The sequence below is a fragment of the Channa argus genome, chromosome 6 (genome assembly GCF_033026475.1).
Source record: "Channa argus isolate prfri chromosome 6, Channa argus male v1.0, whole genome shotgun sequence".
In the NCBI taxonomy this organism is placed as follows: domain Eukaryota; kingdom Metazoa; phylum Chordata; class Actinopteri; order Anabantiformes; family Channidae; genus Channa; species Channa argus.
Window position 1 is genome coordinate 10,780,871 of NC_090202.1, and position 21,335 is coordinate 10,802,205.

Here is a 21,335-nt window from a genome sequence, read left to right on the forward strand (position 1 = left end):
AATGATGCAGAAAGATGAAATCCACCATTTGTGGGTCTAAGAAGAAGTCAAGGTGGAAGGCAGCAGATGTCTTGAAATGCTGGGAAAGAACAAGGGTGCAGTTCGCACAGCACAGCCTCTAGACCATCAGAAAAAACACTCACAGCAATAAAAAATTCACAATTCATCCAATTATGGGCTGATTTACAGTGTCTTAAAAGAGTTGTGGCTGAAAAAAAATTAATGTAAACAGTCTCTCAAAGTCTCTCTCGGGTTCAATGCAAATGAATGAACTCCTTCTTTGTATGTTGAAAACAATAACTCTCCACAGTGAAATCAGTTCAAAAGCTTTTAATATAATTTTGTTTTCTCTGCATCTTAAGCAGAGATGGGAGCACCAGCCATGCTGAATGTAAGTGATTAGTATTAGAGACGTGAAGCTCTTTTAGGGCCATAGTCACATCTGGCCAGTGGTGTATTCAGTGATTTGGTGGCCATTTACCACAGTCAGCCATAAACATGACCACACTGACTGTGCTCTCTTAGCTTCAATCTGGAGTTTTTTCTCCCTATTTGCAGATCATACATGGATTTGAATCCAAGCCACACAAACCCATGTTTTATTCACAACAGAACATAAACAATATATCAGATTTTGAAACTGAGATATTTGTCCATTTCTTGAAAAATACTAGCTCATTATAAAGCTGGAACAGGGCGATGTTTACCATTGATCTTTCATTTTATGATGCGCCCAATGTCTCCTATTGGTGAAAGGTCTGGACTGACCACAGAACAGTTTTAAATGAGCTTTGGCTCAGAGAACATAACAGCATTTTTGGATGGTGTTCACAGATGACATTCTTTGCATGATACAGATTTAACGTAATTTTTTGATTGTACGGCGAACTGTGTTCACAGACAGTGATTTCTGGAAGTGTTCCTGAGCCCATGCAGTGATTTCCAGTAGTGAATCATAACAATTTATGTTGAGAAACGTTTTTCTGAAATTGTTCCACAATTTTTAGATGCAGTTTGTCACAGATTGGTGAACATCTGCCCATTTTTACATTTGGAAGTCTCTGCCTTTCTGAAAGGCTCCTTTTATGCCCAGTCATGTTACTGACTTGTTGTTAATTAACGTAATTACTTTTTCAATCTTTTGTTGCCCCTTAGTTGAGATGTGTTGCTGCCATCAAAATTTTCCATATATTCCATATATAATATAAATATAATATATATAATATTATATATATATATATATATATATATATATATATATATATATATATATATATATATATATATATATATATATATATATATATATATATATATATATATATATATTCATACACACCTTCCACTTGTCATATTCAAAGTACAGCACAATAGATAAGTGAAGAGAGAAAAGCTGTGATACTGAGGGGCTTAAAACTAAAACTGGGTCGGCTCTAAGAACAGTGTTGACATTTGCATTAAACACTTGAGATTCAGCAACAATGCACAGTGTAATAATGTTAAGAAGTGACACTCTAAAGAGGTTGAGGAGAAGAAAGGTGCTATAAATGAAACACAGACTTACATGATTAACCAGGTATCCAGTGTGTGGTTATGATGATGTTTATTACTGACCGTAATGGTTTCACGTCTGTTTCACTTTATGTTTTCATGTTCATAACGAAGTTAGTTCACTGCATTGTTAAAACTTGAGAATGGCGTTTTTAAATCATTATAAATAAACTGTGAAATAAATAATTATTATTATCAGAAAGTTAGTGATGCCATCATAAATAGATTTGTAAAGACCAGGGCTGCAGCTTTTAAAATGTTTTAATATAATGTGACCTGGGTGTCACCATTTTTTTTGGTAAATTAAAGCAGCAAGCTCTTACAGATATGCCCTATATGTCTTTTACTTCATCGCTCTTTGTTGCCTGGACCTACAGCTTCTCCCTCTTTTGTACAAAATAGCAGTACTGTTTATTTGTTTTCTATTGTATTTTATTATCTTTTATTGTGATTCTTTTATTTTGCTGTGCGGTGATGGTTTATTTTTATTGTATTTAACTGTATATTATTACTCTATTTTGCTTTTATCTGTACAGTGACCTTGAGTGTCGTGAAAGGCGCCTATAAATAAAATACATTATTATTACAATTATCGTTAAAAAGCCAATAGTTTCTTTTTTTTCATTTGTGCAAGTTGTCTGTCGGGGCAGATGTTAAATGTGGTGCTCTGACTTCATTTTGTAGTTTATTACAGACCAGGCTATAAATGCCAATCAGTGAGAAAGCATTTTGTTATGTTTTGAACTGTATCAAAACATCATAATAAAGGCGATTGCCTACTTTGCCTAATGATAAAGTCCATCGCTGCAGACACCTAGTGGTTGTGTTTACACATAATGAATTCTAGAGCTTTGCCAACAAAGCATTTATGTAAAATGTCAATGTTCTTTGACATTACTTTTTGGCCTTTTGTAAAACTAAACAATTTATCTACTTAGATAAGTCTCAATCACAGAGAAACCAGAAGGCTTTAAATCACTGTCTAAACCATTTAGAAAGTACGTTTATGGATGTTTAAAAGTGGAAAATCTACTGAACAGTTTTATGTTATAACATTAAGGAATTCTTTGGACATAGCACTCTCATTCAGTTTCCTCAGTCACAATACCGATACTGCTGTCATACAGTCATGACAGTGGTATGAAAGAGAAAACTGTTTTATCTGATTAGCTGTGACTGTAAGTTAGATTATGTGATTCTATTTATACTGCATGACACTCGAGGTGCTTAGAAATGTCCTTTTAATTCTTTCTCTCACACATACGCAGTGATTGTTCCATTACTTCAGAGGATCTTACATTGACTTAGGACTTGCCCTAACATTAACCCTAGAGACTAACCCATTAACCCTTGTGTCATAGGGACTTTGCTTTCCTTTTTGGTCTCAAAAAGGAAAGCAAATCCCCACAATGTAACTGTGTAAACAGCTATGTGTCCCCGCAACATCGTTAATACAAGCAAAAACCCACGGCTGCTTCAGAGGATTGTCCTTTTTCGAAACTGCCGACTCCACTGTTCCACTGGAGCTGCTGGGGGTTAAGTGCCTTGTTAAAGTGTACTTTGATAGAAGTGGATGGTTCATTACGCAGTTCTTTTCCTGGATATGCAACACAATGCACATATCTATCATATCAACAACTGTAACATTTTTCTTTAGTTTTCCTTTCAGATGCATGTGATTCCATTCACATTGGACAGAAAAGATAAGTCATACAGGGTGTCAGTGTGTGTAAGTCACCAGTAGGCATCTAAAAACCGGATTTGCAACATTGTAGTACAAACAAGTTCTGCACCTCAGCTCCTCCCACAGATCAACAGTGTAGTCTATGTGACTCCACATGCCTTTCACACAGCCACATGCCTGAACGCTTGTTCTGCAACTCTCCTAAACCTCCTGCAGTGCCACAGATCAATGGTGATCTAGAGGATAGACCCAGTTTATTAGATAGTGAGAGTGCGGGGCTTGTGTCAGAGAGGATCTCTGTACTCATGGATTGCCTCGACGAATCCCCTGGGCAGTTCAGGAACTTCAAGAAGGACGACTTTGAGGCTGACTGGATTAAAGTGGCAGAATGCAGATTTGGTCAGGTGTACCAAGTGAAGTTCAAGCTCTGGCGAGAAAGATGTGCCTTGAAAAGCTTTGACACAACTTTCTGCACAAACAGCTTTTACAGGTGAGACTTTTATGAAAGAATTGCCTGTTATTCTATTGTCACATACAAATCGTTGTATAAGTTATGGCAACATAGTGTGTGTTTACTTAATAATGAACTTTACAAAGCTCATGTGACAATATTTTTGCTGTTGTCACAGTTTCAAATACCATGAGCTCCTTCACTAACCAGTGTTTTCCCTAATAGGAGAATAATAGAAGAGGCATCCAACATAGCCGCAGTAAGATTCAAGTACATTACATCTGTCTACGGATTGTGCAATGAGGCAACCGGTTTGGTGATGGAGTACATGAGTAATGGATCATTGAACAACCTCCTAGCCACTCACACTTTGATGTGGCCAAAGAAGCTCCAGATGATTCACGAGGCTTCAATGGGCATGAATTTCCTCCACAGCATGAATCCACCACTACTCCATCTTAACCTCAAGACGTCCAACATCCTGCTAGATGATCATCTCCATGTGAAGGTCAGTGAAAATCAGTTAGACAGAAGAGAGAAATTGTGGATGCTTCTCGTGATCTCCTGACATTTCTGTGTTCTGAGCAGAGCACTGTATGATAATGATGTAGTACACTGCAATTGTTGTTTTTCTACCAAGATTTCAGATTTTGGTTTAATCCACTGGAAAGAGGGCATGAGCAAGAAGTTGTTCATGGAGCATCTGACAGCAAAAGGAAACATAAGTTATGTTCCCCCAGAGACCTTCACTCAGTGCCCTGATCCTCCAGGAATTACCTTTGATGTTTACAGGTGACTTGCCAAGGGCATTTTCAAAATTGCTCCATCAGAGTCACTGCTTTTTTCAGATTCAGTGCACAATCCACATCAAACCCTCGCTCTTTGCTATGTTGCTATTTTTTTAGGAACACATTCTATATATTTTACTCATGCCTGAGTCACTCTTTCTTATATTCACTGCTTTTATTTAATCTTAACAATAACTTTCTATAGAGCATTGAAACAAATTACTTTTGGTGCCTTATATTCAAGGAAGTGCATTTTTTAAATACATATTATGCAAAAGTGCAAAAACTAAGACTTGAATTAACTCTGTCTGCTTTGATCCACAGCTTTGGAATTGTGATATGGGAGATTCTGTCCCAGCAGAAACCATATGCAGGTACTTGCAGGTCACTTCAGATATGACTCAGTTGCTTTAGGTGGTTTCAGCATTATTTATTTAATCATTTATTTAACTATTATTGTATCTCTCTTAATACCATTTATTGTTGTACAGCCAACGTATCACAATGAAACAAATAGCCTTAGCTCGCCAACTGTTACAAATAAACATTTAAAGTACACATCAGCACAAAAGGTGAAGAAAAACACATTTTCTGGCAACGTTCAATGGCATCAAATGCACAGTATATAAGTGCAGAGGTGACATGATTAGTCATGATTAGTTTTTCAGAAAATCTATATATATATTTTTGCTCTCTTGCAGAGATTTAGATGAAATACCACTCTCATATCTGTTCATTTAACAGGAAGCTACTGTCACAAGATGGTTAGCTTGTCTTAACAGGAAACAGAAGGAAAAATATAGCATAGTTCTGGTTATGAGAGTGCATAGCGTAATTTGGCTTGGGGCCGATCTGACAGTGTGTTGAAATTGTGTTGAACCACGCAGTGTTCACCAGCTTTACTGTTGTAGTCAGTCTCTGCAACCTCATGTCTATGTTTTTTTGGATGCAGGGTGGAATGTGACAACAGTGCTCTTACAGGTATCAAATGGTAAGAGACCCTGCATGGAGATGATACCTGAACACAGACCCAATGAGTGTGATCACATGATCAACATCATGCACCAGTGCTGGGACCAGGATCACAGGATCAGGCCGATGTTCTCTGGTACGGGAGTTTGATCAGAGTTTTCATCTTGCCTTTTAATTTGTATTTAAAGATCTTAGTGGAACAGTATCTTTTTATGGCATTTGAAGCTGCTAAATGGTGCTCAGGGAATTTGATTTCACCAGTACCCTGACATAATGTGTAAATATTATTTGTGCAAAAAAATACACGGACTAAATTACTATCTGTATCACTTAACTATTACCAAGACGTAACAGAGTACAGGTAGAATAGAAAACATATACACACATGTTTTGAAAGATGATGTGTAATTTGTCACATATGGCTGATGTTTTTAATGGCTTTTGTCATTTTAATGTCTCGTTATTTAAAAGTCTAAAACAAGGGTCAAATGACATTTGAAATCTGGTAAAACATCCTTATTTTAATTGCTCCATTGCTCTTGTTTTTTATACATTATGTAAAACAAAAACGTACCAAACAAGCAGCCATGTCATCCTTTTGACCATTCAGTGAACTGTCGTGTATTCTTACTGTAAGGAATCCATCTGGTGTGTTTGATGCTTGAGTGAACAGCACAGTAAATGGCAAAGTGAGTCACTTTTGTTTAGACAGGCATTTATAGGATAAGTGCCTGTCTAAACAAACAGGAACTTGTGTTACTTAACACAAGCTTGTCATGTTCACTCATAAACCACAGCTATTTCAATATGTCCTTTTCAAAAAACAACTTTCTGTTATTACTACTGCATCTATGAAACATTGTACCTGTAATTTTTACATGAATGTTTATTTGATGGAATTATGAGAAAAGTTGTTTTTTAGGGCCTCTAAGATTGTAATATTTGTGTACATTTGTCAAAATTAGATATTGAGTTATATTATTTTTGCAGACATTCTGATGAAAACGGAAGCTCTGAGTGAAATCCTGAAGATCTCAGGACCAACTCATTGTCACACCAATGGAGACGAGGAACAGAACACACGTAATCCATGGCTGGTTTCCCCAGTACAGAAAGTCAGTTCTACTTGGTTCTGCTTCAATACAAATGGGAGGCTCAGGTTAACGGCATAGAGAGAAGAACTTAGACTTAGGCAGTTTAGACAGCAAAAAGAGTATGGAGCCATAGTATCAGATCTGTGAGGATGTGAGGATGTAACACACATATATATGTTGGGCAAAAACTTTCAAATCTGGGACACGTCATTAGGCAGGTTCTTGATTCAGAATATGTTTTCGTTTTGTCGATACTTACAATGATAATGCTTCCATAGTGATATTCATCAAGTATAATGTTCATCCCTATGTTCTTAGCTAACCAGTGACAGTGAAAACTAGAAAAATATATTTTTTCACAGTATTGTGTGCAGTTTGCAGATATGGCATGTTTCTGTTTAACTGTTGAGTCACAGCTTTGTACACCAATGCACATGTACTGATTGGCAAGTGCTTATTAACCACTTGTGATGCTTGATGTCAGAGCTAATAACTTCTGTATTTTCTCTCTTTCTTTTCCGTTTTAGATTGCTTTGCTTGAGACACCTGACCTTCCCTCAGGTAAACACATGGGTAGAGAAGGAAGGAAAATGATGTTCAGTGCAGTACAAAGCCTGGGGGGCTGACATTTAAAAAGTGCTATTTACAGTGCTGTCACATTTTAATATTACCTCTAGCCCTGAAAAGCAGAGTATATCAGTGGAAGAGAGAATAAAAGAAACAACTGAGCAGCCTCTTCTTCTTTTTCTCTGAATTGTTGACTAACGTATATTATTGAGTAATTGAGTCACACTGTTTTTATTAACCACTTATTTGCCACTTCAGAACAGAAATGTATATCAATATGTTTTTAAATGTATAGTGTGTTTCTTGCAAACAGCTTACACTGACTGCACATGAGCTGCCATCATGAGCACATGGCTCAACATAGTAACAAGGACGCTAAACTTAAATAAAGCGAAATTCATTCAAATCAATATTTACATGACACAATAAAGCTGCTACTTCTGCAGCTTATTTCTCATGTAAATTCTGTGAACTTTCATTTTACAGATGACCGACGTGGCAGGGACGTAATTCTCTCACTGCTGGCCAAAAAGGACTTTGGTAGTTTCAGAGAGTTCGTGAAAAGAGCGCATGTACTCATACAGTTTTCGGGGGAAAAGACTCTACTTCACCACACAGTAGCCAGCGGGGATGCAAAGAGTGTCAAACATGTCCTGAGCCTGGGTGCTGAAGTCAATTACGCCACGGCCAGGGGTTACACCCCTCTTATTTTTGCTGTTCTCTACAGGTCCGTATAAAATATATTAATAAAAGATTCAAGAGAGACACAAAAAAAGTAATTTGTGCTCTCAACTGACAATTCTTTCTGCATTTCTAAGGTTAACCACAGAGGTGGTGTAAAAGTTGTTTAATAGGTCAACAATTTGGGAAATATATTTATTTGCTTTCTTGCAAAGAGTGAAATGACTGATCGCTCTCAAATTTCTATCCCAAACATGAGGCTACAGACCAAGAAGACTTGGTCATCTGAGACCTGGTTATGTGAGCTTAGTATGACTTCTTAAGTCTCTGCTGGTTGCCTGGCAACCCTGCAGCAATGACAAGAGCCTTGATCATCATTCCCCCCAGTAAAGCAATAGTACAGTACAGTGCCTACGTTAAGATCACACATTGTTGTTTTGACACTTGCAATTTTCTATTGACTGATACACCAGGATATGTCACATAGCTTTGCCTTTCTAAAATCTTCTTAAAACCTTCAACATTGTTGAACTCGATGTCTAAAAAATTTAAGCATGGGTAGCTTCCAGTATTTGAGTTAAGCTAAGATGGTCAACTTTGGGCTCAAGCTTTAAATTTAATGAACAAACATTAGAGCTTTTTATCTAACTCTTGTCAGGAAAACAAATAAACACAATTCCCAAAATGTCAAACTGCTTCTTTAAAAGTAGTGAAGTACACTGAAAATGAATCTTGTTTGCTGCAGGCTTCATGACATCATCTCTCTGTTGCTGGAACATGGCGCAGCTGCCAACCAGGGGGATGAGGACCAGTGGACAGCACTACATTTTGCTGCTCAGAACGGCGATGACAGAGCCATTCGCCTCCTTTTGGACAAAGGAGCCGTAGCGGATGCCAGGGAAAAATCCAGTTGGATGCCTCTCCACCTGGCCTGCCAGAACGGACACGAAACTGTTGTGCGCCTGCTGCTTTCACGACTGTCAGAGGAAGCAGTGAGAGAACGGGAGGAGGCAAAAGGAAGGACACCACTCCACCTAGCTTCCGCCTACGGGCATCTGAATATAGCTAAACTCCTGCTCACTAAGGGAGCAGGTCCTAATGCTACCGACTATTCTCACAACACTCCTCTTCACTTATCAGCTGATGAAGGCCACAACAGATTGGTCAGACATTTGTTGAAGAGTGGGGCAAATACTGATAGTGCAGACAGTCGAGGATACACTTCACTTCACCTGGCTGCTCTGAAGGGTCATACAGGCATATGCAGACAGCTACTGTCACATGGGGCTAACCCGAACTCCAGAACCCTGCAAGGCTGGACTCCTATGCACCTGGCCGCTCTAAGAGGACATGAGGCCACAGTGGTCCAGCTGGAGAATGAGGGTGGTTGCGTGAATGCTAAAGGTCAGAATGGATGGACCCCACTCCACCTGGCCTGCCACCAAAGTGAACCGGAAATGGTAGCAAGTCTCCTTGCTGCCCAAGCAAACCCAAACGTGACCGAGGACAGTGAAGGATGGACACCACTACATGTAGCCTGCACGAATGTCAGTTTCCCATGTGTCCTCCACTTGATATCACATCACGCAGATGTCAATGCAGTGAATTTAGGAAAGGCGACCCCATTACACCTGGCTGCACAGCATAGCTGTGTGCCTATTGTAAAAGCTCTACTCCTGAATGGTGCAGACTTGACACTGCTGGACTCTTCTGGATCCACAGCTCTGAATGTGGCCCAGAGATGTGAAAAATGGGAAGTAGTGCAACTACTGGAGAAGGGGTGGCAACAATAATGGCTCTACTTGTAGTACAATTGATTTGAATGGAAGAACCCACCATAGCTACAGGCACAGAAACCTCAGTGGCAAAGACAGGATATTTTCCTAACTCTGCCAGTAATTAATTAGCTGCAAGCTACAACAGACATACTTATGATCACGTCTTACAATTGATGCCAAGTCTCTACTAAAAAAATATTTCCTTAATTTGTGAAATCCTTCTGAGGTGTCAAAATGGAAAATAGGAGGGTGCCAGCACATGGGGTCAGAATCAGGTGAAGAAGACTATAATGACAAAGCACATATTGATCCTCCTCGCTGGTTTTCATGGTGAATAGAATTAACACTGCTTCCACATAGATAAAAATGAGAAAATAAAGAAGATGAGGGATTCATTTGATTAAATCTTTCAGTCTTTATGAAAGAATATTATGTGTCTAATAATGTGGAAAAAACTGTTATTGACATTGTTTAACTTCATCTCTTTGAGTTTTCATGTTAATATCAGTTTCATGAAAAGGAAAGATATCTCTGATTATCACCTATGCCCTGCAGACTGAAGACAGCACTGCCCAGCCTGTGCCAAACAGTGACATCTTATTAAATTAAAATTAAATGCATGGATTGAGGAGTGGCATTGACCTCCATTTTCACAGGTTTTACTCGGAAGCACAAGAGCCTGACTCTGATGGAGAGGTTGGAATTCAGCTGAATTAAAGTTCTGCAGAGCAGAGTTAGCTTTTTAGGATGTTTGCCAAGTGAACATTTTTCCCTGCGTTTATGAGATTAGGTTGTGGACTTGTTAAGTTTCAATTCAAGTAGCCTTGCAACAATATAAAAAGGAAAAAAATCACACAATCTATCCCTCAGTTGTGCCGGCTTTAACAAGTTTTCAGTCCTCAGACCTTCGTGAGGCAAAAGTCATCAAATGGTGATGGACAGTGTATCAGCCTGATGAAGGTCTATGTACTGTAAAGTTATTAAAGTGAAAGCTAGTCATGGACGGTGCAGGGTTTTGCCTTTTGGTTTTGCTAGTCTTTACCTGAATCCGTGTATGAGAAGGTTTTGATGTTTGTAACAACATGGAAAATACTGCTTAGTGCAGAATTAAATAACACTTGTCTGTGGCCGGTCAGCTTAGTACTGTACAATAGATGCTTTATAAAATGCTAAACCAAAATTCTACAAGTGGCCTTAAATAAAACGAACCTGCACTAAATTGTGTGCGGCTACTTCACAACAAAGATCCTAAACTCAGCGGCTTTCAGCTTGTCCCTTCAGGGTTGCGACAGTGGAACGTTTTCCGCATGTTGATTTGGCCTGAGTCTTTACACCGGATTGGCTTCCTGCTACAACCCTCCCATTTTGTCTGGGCTCGGGGCCGGCACCAAGGTGGCCCACCAGGGTGGCAGGGTCATACCTGATGAAGTGGGATTTAAACCTGCAGCCTTCTGCATCCCATTCCAATGCTCTACCACTGAGACACCAGGCCTCCAATAAAGATCATAAACTGGAGATGCCTGAGAAAAACAAGCTGCAAGAATGAGAGAATGTATTTTTCTCTGGCTTTTTCTCCCATGATACTATTTATTTTTTTTATAATTTTTAGACAGCTATCAGGAAGCAGCACTCACTTGGGCTGCCATAGCTGGAGATTAGCATAGTCCTGATTTATCATGGCATTCACTGTGGTTCATATTGGAGTCTGACAGACCAGAGTATCTACTAAAACCTGCTCTCATTAAAATTTGTCCACTAGAGTTTGAAAAACAGCCATCACATTATTAAAAGAAGGTCTCTGGAGACGAACATGTGCTTCTGGTTTTGTAGGATGATTTATTGTTGAAAGTTTCTTTTTATTTTTCCCCCAGCAACTCCTATTATTGGGAAATTTATGAGGCTTTCCATGTCTTGAAATTTGAATGAAACAACATTTGTGTGGTTTTTATCTACAGTCAGATGATGGTTTAGCCGATAGGAATGACACTCATCTGTGCAACATACAGAGCTGTGTAACCTGTTTCGAAGCAATTTTGTCCTCCCATTCAAATGGCCTTATTGTTCAATGATAGCTATACTAAATCAATGCCTCTGCTATAACTATACTTAAAGGAAGTATACCTCTAGTGCCAGTTCCTGAAAAATAAAACTCACTTTTCCACCATCTAATCAGGCTTATGTGAATCAATGGTGCTGCCCCAACCTTTTTACACATGCAGTGACACATCGGATCCCTTCTTTCAGCCAGTAATTGGGTTTGCAGGCACCTAAACTAATTTTATTTTCTAACAGGGAGACAAGCAGGAAGAAGATAATGTCACGTAAGTTGCTGGTACCACAAATAGCAAAGAGCTACAAGAAAGAAAGAAAGAAAGAAAGAAAGAGAGAAAGAAAGAATTAATCAATTAAACAACTGTATTTAGTCTATATTATTAATTTACAACAAAAGCTTACTGAAACAATTTGATTTCATTTCACTTTTATTTAGTTTTTGTTCAATTAAATTAGTACCAACTTGCAGAGTTTGTTTTAAACTAGATTTAAAAACACAAGCTGGTTCAAAAAGTACAAGTGCACCACGATGCATGTCCACCTATACAAATAAAAGACTTAGGAAACTTGGTGAAACCTAGGAACAACTACTCCTACTATTGTCAGAAGTTGTGTTTTTAGGACGAATTTAAAATGTCATTCTGTTGCAAGAAGGCTTCAAACAGAGTGAAGGTCTGTCTGACATTCACAGTTCTCATCTCAAGGGTGTAATCTGGCTACTTATTGGTGTATTGAGCTTCTCAGGGGGGAGCCATTACACACTCTCTGCAGAGCCCCTCTTAACTGGCAGGGTTAAACTCACCACTGAGCTGTGTCCTGTGGTGTTAAGCAGCCACAATCATCACTGGTGCAGCTGTGCCTATTGACACAGGTGCTGAGGCTCAGCAGGGCCATGCAGGCTTCTAGGCAGGCATCTCTGGTCCTTGCCACAGTAATTGATTGAATGATCTATCTTGTCTCCTGGGGGAGGATTTTTTTTCAGAGTGATGATATGGAAAAAAAAAAATTGTCGCTGTCATCTCTTAGCGACCTCTCACTTTGCAATATGACAGCATAAAAACACCCCAGGTAAATCCCCAAGGTCTTTGACTGCTGTTGTGCAAATGACTGCTCTTTTTCACCTCAGTGAACCTCCATTCAGGCTGTGGACTGAAAGCATTTTGGTTAGCCCTGTAAACCATTTTGAATGCACTTTGAATAAGTAATTTACATAAAGAAACAGCAAAGGCGGGTTTTAGAAAGATGATTCCATATTATTGTGTGAAGTTTTAAAATGCTAATCTATTCCTGCAAAGAATTCTATTCTGCACAAAGCTGTTGAACTACTGCATTTGAGTGGCCTTGTTTCTCTGGTGTATTCTTATTATCTCTTGAGCTTCCATTCCTTAGTGTTGTCATTGTCCTGTGAAATGATTAATGGTAGAACTCACCGCTATCTCCGTAGCACAGAACAGAAACCCTCACAACTCTTAGAATTGTTACACCGTTTGAATACCTCATACAGGACTGCATGCAAAGCTTTGCAGCATCTCACATTGGGGAGGATTGTATGTCCCACGTGTGCTTCTCACATCCTTTCACCCAGAAAATGACCTCATTTAGGTCTTTTATAATAATAAGTAAGCCATAATGAGTCTGACTTTGCTTTTGTTTACGTTTTCTTCCTTAACATTAGTTTTGGTTCAAAGAGTGTTATAGCCCTCAATTAACTAAAGTGAAAAGCAATTTGCAACTCTGTCTCTATACAATAGAACACAATTCTTGGGCTAGCACACAGGAACAGCCATGAAACTGAGTGGTCTTCTGACTCCTGGAAATAGACCAGTGGTAGTTAATGGTGTCATTTGCACAGAAAACCTGATTATTTCGCTATTTGTAATAGTGTGTGTGTTTGAAGTTTTGAGATAAAGCAAAGGATTTAATGGCTGATTTTACTGCTGCACAGTTCCTGTGGTTTTCTCAGATAATGCAGGAGTTGTTTGTGTAGTCTCAAAGCCTCTAATCCCATCTAATGGACATGTTCTAAAAGGACAGTACACAAGTGGTACAAGTCACTATGCAACATGTATACACTTCACAAATCATTTGATTGATGCCAAAAAGAGAAACTGCTACTGTAAAGAAAGTGCACTGATCCCAATGAAAACACTTACTTAGCTGTACTGCCACTTTATGAAACAGCACTTGAATATGTATCTGTTTTCCGCCGGCTTTCACCTCTTGTCCTTCAGGCTTCAGTAAAGATTGCGTCCTTCCTCAGTAGATGAACAAAAACTAGTGAACACAAGCTACTCTGCCTCTTAAAACAGCACAGCTCAGTTCATACTGCTGCTCACTCCCTGCCACTCTCAACTGGCACCTCATTTACTTTTGCACAATTGACTACAAGTAAAGCATCACAGGCAGACATGTTGAGCATAGTGCATGCAGACACACAAATATACTGCATCACACAAGATGGGACAGCATTTCAAACTTAAGTGATGCACAGCTCTGTTCAGATACGACTATGTCCCACAGTCAAGCAGCCACTGGCTGAACGTGTTTTCAAGGGCCTAAATACAGTAGAAGAGCTATGTTAGGAATCCTCCTGCAGTGGGTTAATGTTGGTTTTAGATCTTTCTAGAGGTGAAAACCATACAAACTCTTTAGTAATCTTTACAATTGTAACTATTTGTCCCAAAAATCTCTACTACACCACACCACTACAAGTATCATAATGGTACTTCTACTACAAGTATTCGTTTTTATCTTATATTTGAATCAAGAGCTTTAAAAAGTGACTACTAACTAAAGCTGTAATAGAAAGTGTTTGGTGCTCCAGTTTGTACTTTTCAGAAGGAAGAAACATGTCAACCTGTACCGTGGTGTGTTTCACAGATGTGTTTTCAATCATTTTCATAAGTCAAAGAAGTCATATCATAGAATCTTACTAAAGCCAGCTCTAATTCATAATGCTGAGTCAGGTCAAAGCAGCTGCTGCTAGTGTTTTAAAACTTCACGTGTTTGAATGACTGGTTAAAGTAAAACAAGACCTGGACTGAATCACTTGACAGTAATATCTGGCTAATTTCTAAATCAGGATTGTACTTTTAGCCTCATTTAACTTGACAATTAATTTTCTTTCCATTTTTTTTAGATATCATAATATTTTTTTTTTTAGCACTTTTCTGCGTATGTGGATGTTGGTTCATTTTAAATTAAACTAGTACATGAAAAACAGAAAACAGGAATAAATCATATACTGTATGTTCATGTTCATTAATGAATTATTATTATTATTTGTAGTAGTAGGAGTAGTAGTATGTCTATGACATATTTCTAGCAATACTGTCACACACAAATGGAAATAGTGTGGTTGCTTGTAAATGCAATATTGGTGGAGCTGGTTCTATTACATTTTTTACATTACCAAGCCCTTTGCAAGTCATATTCCTGTGAGAGCCTCTTCTCTTATCACTGCTGAGAAACTGCCCGTGGACCTGCCTCCAAAAGGCCTGCCTACATAATGATAGTGCTTTACTTTTGGCAGGTCATTCATTTATAAACCACAAAAGGCTAAATATCTGTCATTGTAAAGATGCATTTAAACAGCTGATAACAATACAATAAAAACCTTTGTTATATATTTTCTGTGTGTTGATGGTTTTTGAAGTTACATAAACTACATTGTTGCTTACATCGTTTCAAAGAATGAATTTTTGTACATGAAAACTAAGAGCTTACTTTCATCTTAAAATAATACTAGACCCCTAATGGCACACCGTGGTTTATTTTAACTGTGCTGATAACAGTGTTATCCTGAAAGGTCAAATCCTTTTTCAAATCCCCTTGAAATCTTTTTGCAGCAAAGTAATAAATATGAAATGAGAATAGGTTATCTGTTTTAACCCCTTCCACATTCCTCATCATAGAAGGGGTTAAAACCAGGATCTAGTCAAGAAAACGAATCAATACATTCAACACAAGTGTAGGTTAAATTGAGACTTGTGTCTAATGAAAATATCTGACAAAAAACTTTAATGGGCACATTGTGTGTGTCTATGTATATGTAATCCACAATTATGTCTTAGGGTTAGAATTCTTTAGGGTATAAATCCATTGATGTTTTCTAGTGCTTTTGTGTTGTGGAAAGATTTCTAAAATGCTCACAATCATTGGAAATTTTTTCTTTCTTTCTGTTTTTTGTGTATATGGATCCCGTAACTAGGTAACAGCTATATCATGGTAAAACACACACTCTTAGGATGCTAATGTGGTCTCTTGGTCGAAAACTGATTTCACAACAGGGCTCAAGGAAATAGTGTGCCAAAGATGATGGGATTTCAATCTAATGTCAAAGGGAATTTCATAACCTAAAGTTGAAAATGGTTTTGTAATATTTTGTTACTGTGCATTGACATTCTGCTAATTGTAACCTAACTATCTGACATTATTCTGCAGCCTAATGGTTCCAAGTATCTTTTCTCATGTGTCCCCTATTCTTCACATTTACATGTACTACTTTCTGATCAATAAAGAATAATTGTCTTTCTCCTGGTTCACCTTTTGGGGAGATAAGGAGGATCAGTGAGCTGTAATGGGGAAAAAAAACAACACTGATTGCTGTAAGACAGCTGGGAGTATGCAAAGCTGCAAAGCAGATGTTTAGATAATTGAATGTAAAGAATTTAAACTACTGATGACTGTTTCAGTCTCTCAGATTGCTTTGTTGCTCCTCCATTATAGTCCATAATCATCAAATATTGAATGAATTTACAGCCATCTCATAAAATGAGATAAGAAGATTTAGCCAATGCCTAATTTCCAAATGTATTCCCTGGGAGGCACATGCAATAAACAATCAAATACATATTTTAAATTAAAAAAAAAACGTAAAAATCTCAAATTTCAAATATTATATCCTATCCTCTCCACCCTCATCTCATGCACACACACACTCTCCCCTTTTCCTATCAGAAATCACATTTTTGCAGATCTGGTTTTTAAAAATCCTCTTTTTTTAGTTTAACAAGAAAACCATATAAAATATTTACACGTTTTCAAAGGAACAGAAGGACTGTTGCATTCTTAAAGGGCTTTAAATGAGCAGAGTGAGCAGACCTTCTTTTAGGGATTCTGCATTCTCCACCCAGAGTTGAGCTCATTTGAGCAGTTTTACACATATTTTATATATATTTTTTTATACAGACGGATGTCAGCGTACAATTTTAAATGATCCAAATTCAAAATATTGTATTCACTCAGTATATGACTTTTAGAGCTTGATTAATAAGTGATCTAATTGGCTCAAAAGCTGTCCTGCTTAGGAGCAACAAGAAATACAGTTGTTGATGTGAGAAAAAAATCACTGCATTAATATACACCCTCAACTCTAAGTGAATTTTAGATATTTCTGAAAATAACTCAATAATATTTTGATGTACCTCTGGACTTCTTAATGTGTCTTTTAAACTTTAAAGCAGGATCCAAGATAGCATCTAAATATTGTACTTAACTTTATCTATATTTGTTATGGCTTAACTATTTTTGTACATGTTAGTATTAGTATTTTGTTTATGCTTAGTAGAAAAATACATTGCTACAGTTTTTTTCAAGCCATGACCATTGCGAGACATGATCTAAGCCAATTTGCAATGTTCCCAACTGTGTGACAGTTTAGCAGCCACTTGTTCACGGTCTCTCCCATGGGTGTATATAATTGTAGGTGGTGATATTAATGTACTAAATAACAAAGGCTCCAGTATAGAACCTTGTGGCACCCATATTATACATTTTACTTGATGACAATACACTATTTATCTGAACACACTGGGTGAGGTCTGGCAGATATGAATGCATGCAATTTAATGTCTTGTTAGAAAAATAATAAATCAAACAAGCCTTTTAAGAAGTATAGAATGAACAAAACTCTGAGGGTGCGACCTGAATGAGAGTAAAGTTCAAGTCACAGACTCGAGTACCTATCTCTGGATAAAGTGGATCCACTTTTTTCAGTTAATTTACCAAACTGTCAGCAAGTACGTTTTAAATAACTTTTGATAAAATATACTGTCTGTCAAAACTTTGTAAAAATACACTTCCACTGACCTATTAGTAATGTTTGTACTAGACGCTATCAAATGTTCCTTGTGTTTCTTAAGAAGCACAGCATCAAGTCCCCAACTATCGTTTGCTTTTGAGATTGACTGAGATAAAATTTCTTTATGTCAGACTCAGAGATTTGCTGAAAATCTAATGCGGGAAAATCTTTTAAGACCACAGGCAATTGAGCTTTAAAAACATTTCAGTTCGGTTGCATCACAGAATAAGAAAATAGTCATTAAAGTAATTTGCAAGCACAAGGCTGTCCTTTTGACCTCGTTTATCGAAGGTTTTATAGAGTCACATTTTTTCATTTCATCTTAAAAAAAATAACTTTGGCCTTTCTAAGCTGCATTGTATCTTAATTCCTAAAACTTTAATACAGTAGTTGGTCGCTTTTTAACACTGATTTGTTTAGAGCAGCACTTCTTAGTTGCAGCACTCCAATGCTTTTCCTGTCTCTGATTGTAGAGAGAAGTGAAGAAGATGTAAATGCAGCTAAAGAGGAGGCAGAGAGGGAAAGAAGGAAGGACTCATCTTCCAAAAATGTGATTATTGCCATTTCCATGAAGAAAGCACTCCACCCTCCCACTGTTACTCACAGCACAATTAACAAAATGCCACGCAGCTCCTATAGCAAGCCAGCACTTCTAATTTGTTAAATTGTGTTAGGATTTAGATTGATACTCTGCTTACAGGCATTCATGATTACAAATGACTTTACTCCCTCTTCACAAACCTCCACTACAGCAGAGCTGAGCCAGGAGGCGCCAGTTGGTTAGTCTGAAAAGCTCAGCTCAATGGACTTCAGATCATTCATTTCCCTTAAACATTGTGCTGTCATGCATATGACAAGTTTAAATTGTTATAAAGTTTGCTGACGTGGAGAAGAATCAAACTGAAGCATACAAAATCAATTCAATCATATCCCTTGCAATATTTTCCTTGTCTTACAATTCCAACCCCCTCAGGCACACACTGACACACACTGAAGCTGTAACGTGTCCTTGTTACAATTTAACTTTGTTTCACCATGCAACTGATTTGCTGGTGTCACTGCAGAACATAGGCTGTGTCCTTCGTTATGGTGTCACGATTGCCAGTGCAAATGGAGATGTACAGCTAAATCATAATTACAGGTGGATAATATGGAAGGTATGCCTGATATCTAGTTCTAAATATTCAACACAGACATAACTCTGTGAAGAAATAGTTTTTAATGCAGGCAGGAAGCTCAACTTTGGTAAGTGTTTGAAAAACCAACAGATAATTTAGAATTGATTGCACATTTCCCCTGTTTTTGATTTCTCATATTTAACATAACTCTACCATTAAGGTAAATGGTTATTAATCATCCTTTTTTGACTGTAAAATGGAAGCATCGAAGAACCATCTCCCTGTTAGATGCTTTATGCCTGTAAGAATTTAAAAAAAATTTTCACCACTTTAGTGAAGACAGTTAAAAAAGTGCGATAATTATGAGGTTAATGCAATGTTTGAAACTTTAATTGCTTTAGTCAAGAGCTGTGACAACAGGGAGAATATTCATTCTTTTAACAGGCATTTCATAAATGAATGCAATGATTTAATTATTGTTGATATCCTAAAGGGGTTCTCAAGCTGTTGGATAGCCCTGCACCAAACATATTTCAAAAAGGTCATCATTAGAGCTGCTCAGATTGCTGTGAGTGTCTCTTTGGAGCCTGAATTATGATAAGAGAACAAGGGCTGTGCTTCAAACAAGGCAGCTTCAAATGCCAAATCAGCCCCTTAACAATTAGTGTGGGCAGACCAACTGAGTGCTTCACTAATACTTACATTAATGAAACTAATATAGCTGCTACAAATCTAATGATATTCCATTATCTTTTGAAGTGAGCAGCACACAAAATGTCCTGCAGCTCACGCTCCCACACTGACTCTAATGGCCACTCCTGACTTATTTGATTATGTCACAAAAACACGACAATGTTAACAGCAGGCCCAGGAGAGGAATAAATGTTATTACAATGCTTAGCCTACGTTAGCCTATTGCTCTCTGCACTCCTTTGAGGGGCGTGCCTTCTCTGGATGCCTTTGAAAGCAAAAAAAAAAAAAAAGAGCTTTTGGTGTTCTTATTCAGACCACCCACTTCAAAACAAAAACTACAATTTTTGTCATTTTTCCTGTTCCATGTTGCACACACAAAAAATAAAAAATTTTAATAATAAAATGTTATTTTTAAGATTAATTCAAATGATTGAGCGAACCAGTGACCACAGCAACAATATATTATACCTAATATTATACCTAAAATTGAAGCAAGACGAAACCACTAAAAATGTAAAAATGCACCTCATATTTAACAGTTCATAAAGCCTTGTAGTTACACAATAAAATGTTCAAATTGATACAGGAACATGAAAAATTAACACCAGAAATATAAAACAGTAGAAAAGTAGAAAACCAGTTGTTTCACTGTAATTTAAGTGCAGATGTGCAGGCTAATGCACCTTTTGTAAAATGGCACTTCAAATGTCTGGAATTAAAGTAACTAAATGAAGCACACAGTACAAACAACCCCACACCTGCTGGACTGCTTCCTCTTCAACCTCTGGGACTATTTTTGGCCATGTCTGTCATGGAGCTCCACATAGCCAGTGAAGTTACAAAGGTGACAAGGGAAATCACCCACTGTAAACTGAAAGGAGAAGGTGAAGACAGAAATAAAGAATTCTCTCCTCCGAGACCGTGTGTTTCATGCTGCAGCATCTGCCTCTAAGTACGGCTGGCAGTCAGAGTTACCTGGTTGGGTATAGACATGACTGATATTTCTTTCAGGAGAATATACGAAGGAGTGTGAAACATCATAAATCACAGGTTAACATTGTAAGGATTAAGTGGCAGCGATTGACAGGGACTAGCAAGGTTGCATGGATGTTTTGGTCGAAGAGTGTGTAGCACGTTAACACAGAGGGTTCAGTAGATCAGTGATGCTTGGATTGGAGCCTTAGGGGGCTACAGAAAGGGTGACACTGGGGACGGGCTGCCCAGCATTCTGATATTTCCCCTGGTACAATCAGAATTTTTATCCGAAACATTGTGCTTCTTTAACAGTGATAAAAGAGGAGTCAAAGCCGTGGCTGTTTGTAGAGTACACAAGACTGCATAACAAAGCTCTCTGTGTTGTGAGGACTAACCACTTTTCATGCTTATATATGTGTGACCGTGCATGTTTGCGTGCATTACTGTGTTGCATTCATCCACTGAAAAGCTCTAAATTATTCATGACTTCAGATGCAGTTCTGTTGTTGAACTCACACATTTGACACTGAGTGCTTTAAGGTTTTACTTTGGCTTTTTTTCAAAGCTGGTTTATGAGAATCCATAAAACAACAGGAGTCATAAATGGCATCGTTTACAAAATGTGGCCAAGTACAGCCGCTAATTAAACCAATTTAGCAGCTATTTATAAAGTCAGGAACAGTGCCAACACAGAGAATGACCCATTTATATATGATAAAATATTCATGGATTGCATATAGCTCTATGCTTGCAAGCTGTGATATATATTTTTTGCCAATACGTTTTATACCTTCTGGTGATTCAAAATGACAACCTGCAGTGAAATATACAACACAAGATCAGACTTCA

At 37.8% G+C, this 21,335-nt stretch overlaps 1 protein-coding gene across 1 annotated transcript; it reads left to right on the forward strand.

Annotated features, from left to right (window-relative positions):
• The first annotated feature begins 3,394 nt into the window (after positions 1-3,394).
• ankk1 (ankyrin repeat and kinase domain containing 1) lies at positions 3,395-11,313 on the forward strand. Its single transcript, XM_067508490.1, has 9 exons — positions 3,395-3,725; positions 3,912-4,194; positions 4,327-4,478; positions 4,799-4,848; positions 5,427-5,582; positions 6,437-6,561; positions 7,068-7,101; positions 7,594-7,834; positions 8,534-11,313. Exons 1-9 carry the CDS (start codon positions 3,409-3,411, stop codon positions 9,579-9,581), a joined length of 2,406 nt encoding a protein of 801 aa, XP_067364591.1. The 5' UTR covers positions 3,395-3,408; the 3' UTR covers positions 9,582-11,313.
• Positions 11,314-21,335: the final 10,022 nt, after the last annotated feature.

Bases quoted from the DNA above. Each gene is read 5' to 3' on its own strand.
- ankk1 (XM_067508490.1), top strand. From the start codon at position 3,409: ATGCCTGAACGCTTGTTCTGCAACTCTCCTAAACCTCCTGCAGTGCCA. The intron at 4,479-4,798 runs GTGACTTGCCAA...TTTGATCCACAG, and splicing joins ATTACCTTTGATGTTTACAG to CTTTGGAATTGTGATATGGG. The intron at 7,102-7,593 runs GTAAACACATGG...TTCATTTTACAG, and splicing joins GACACCTGACCTTCCCTCAG to ATGACCGACGTGGCAGGGAC.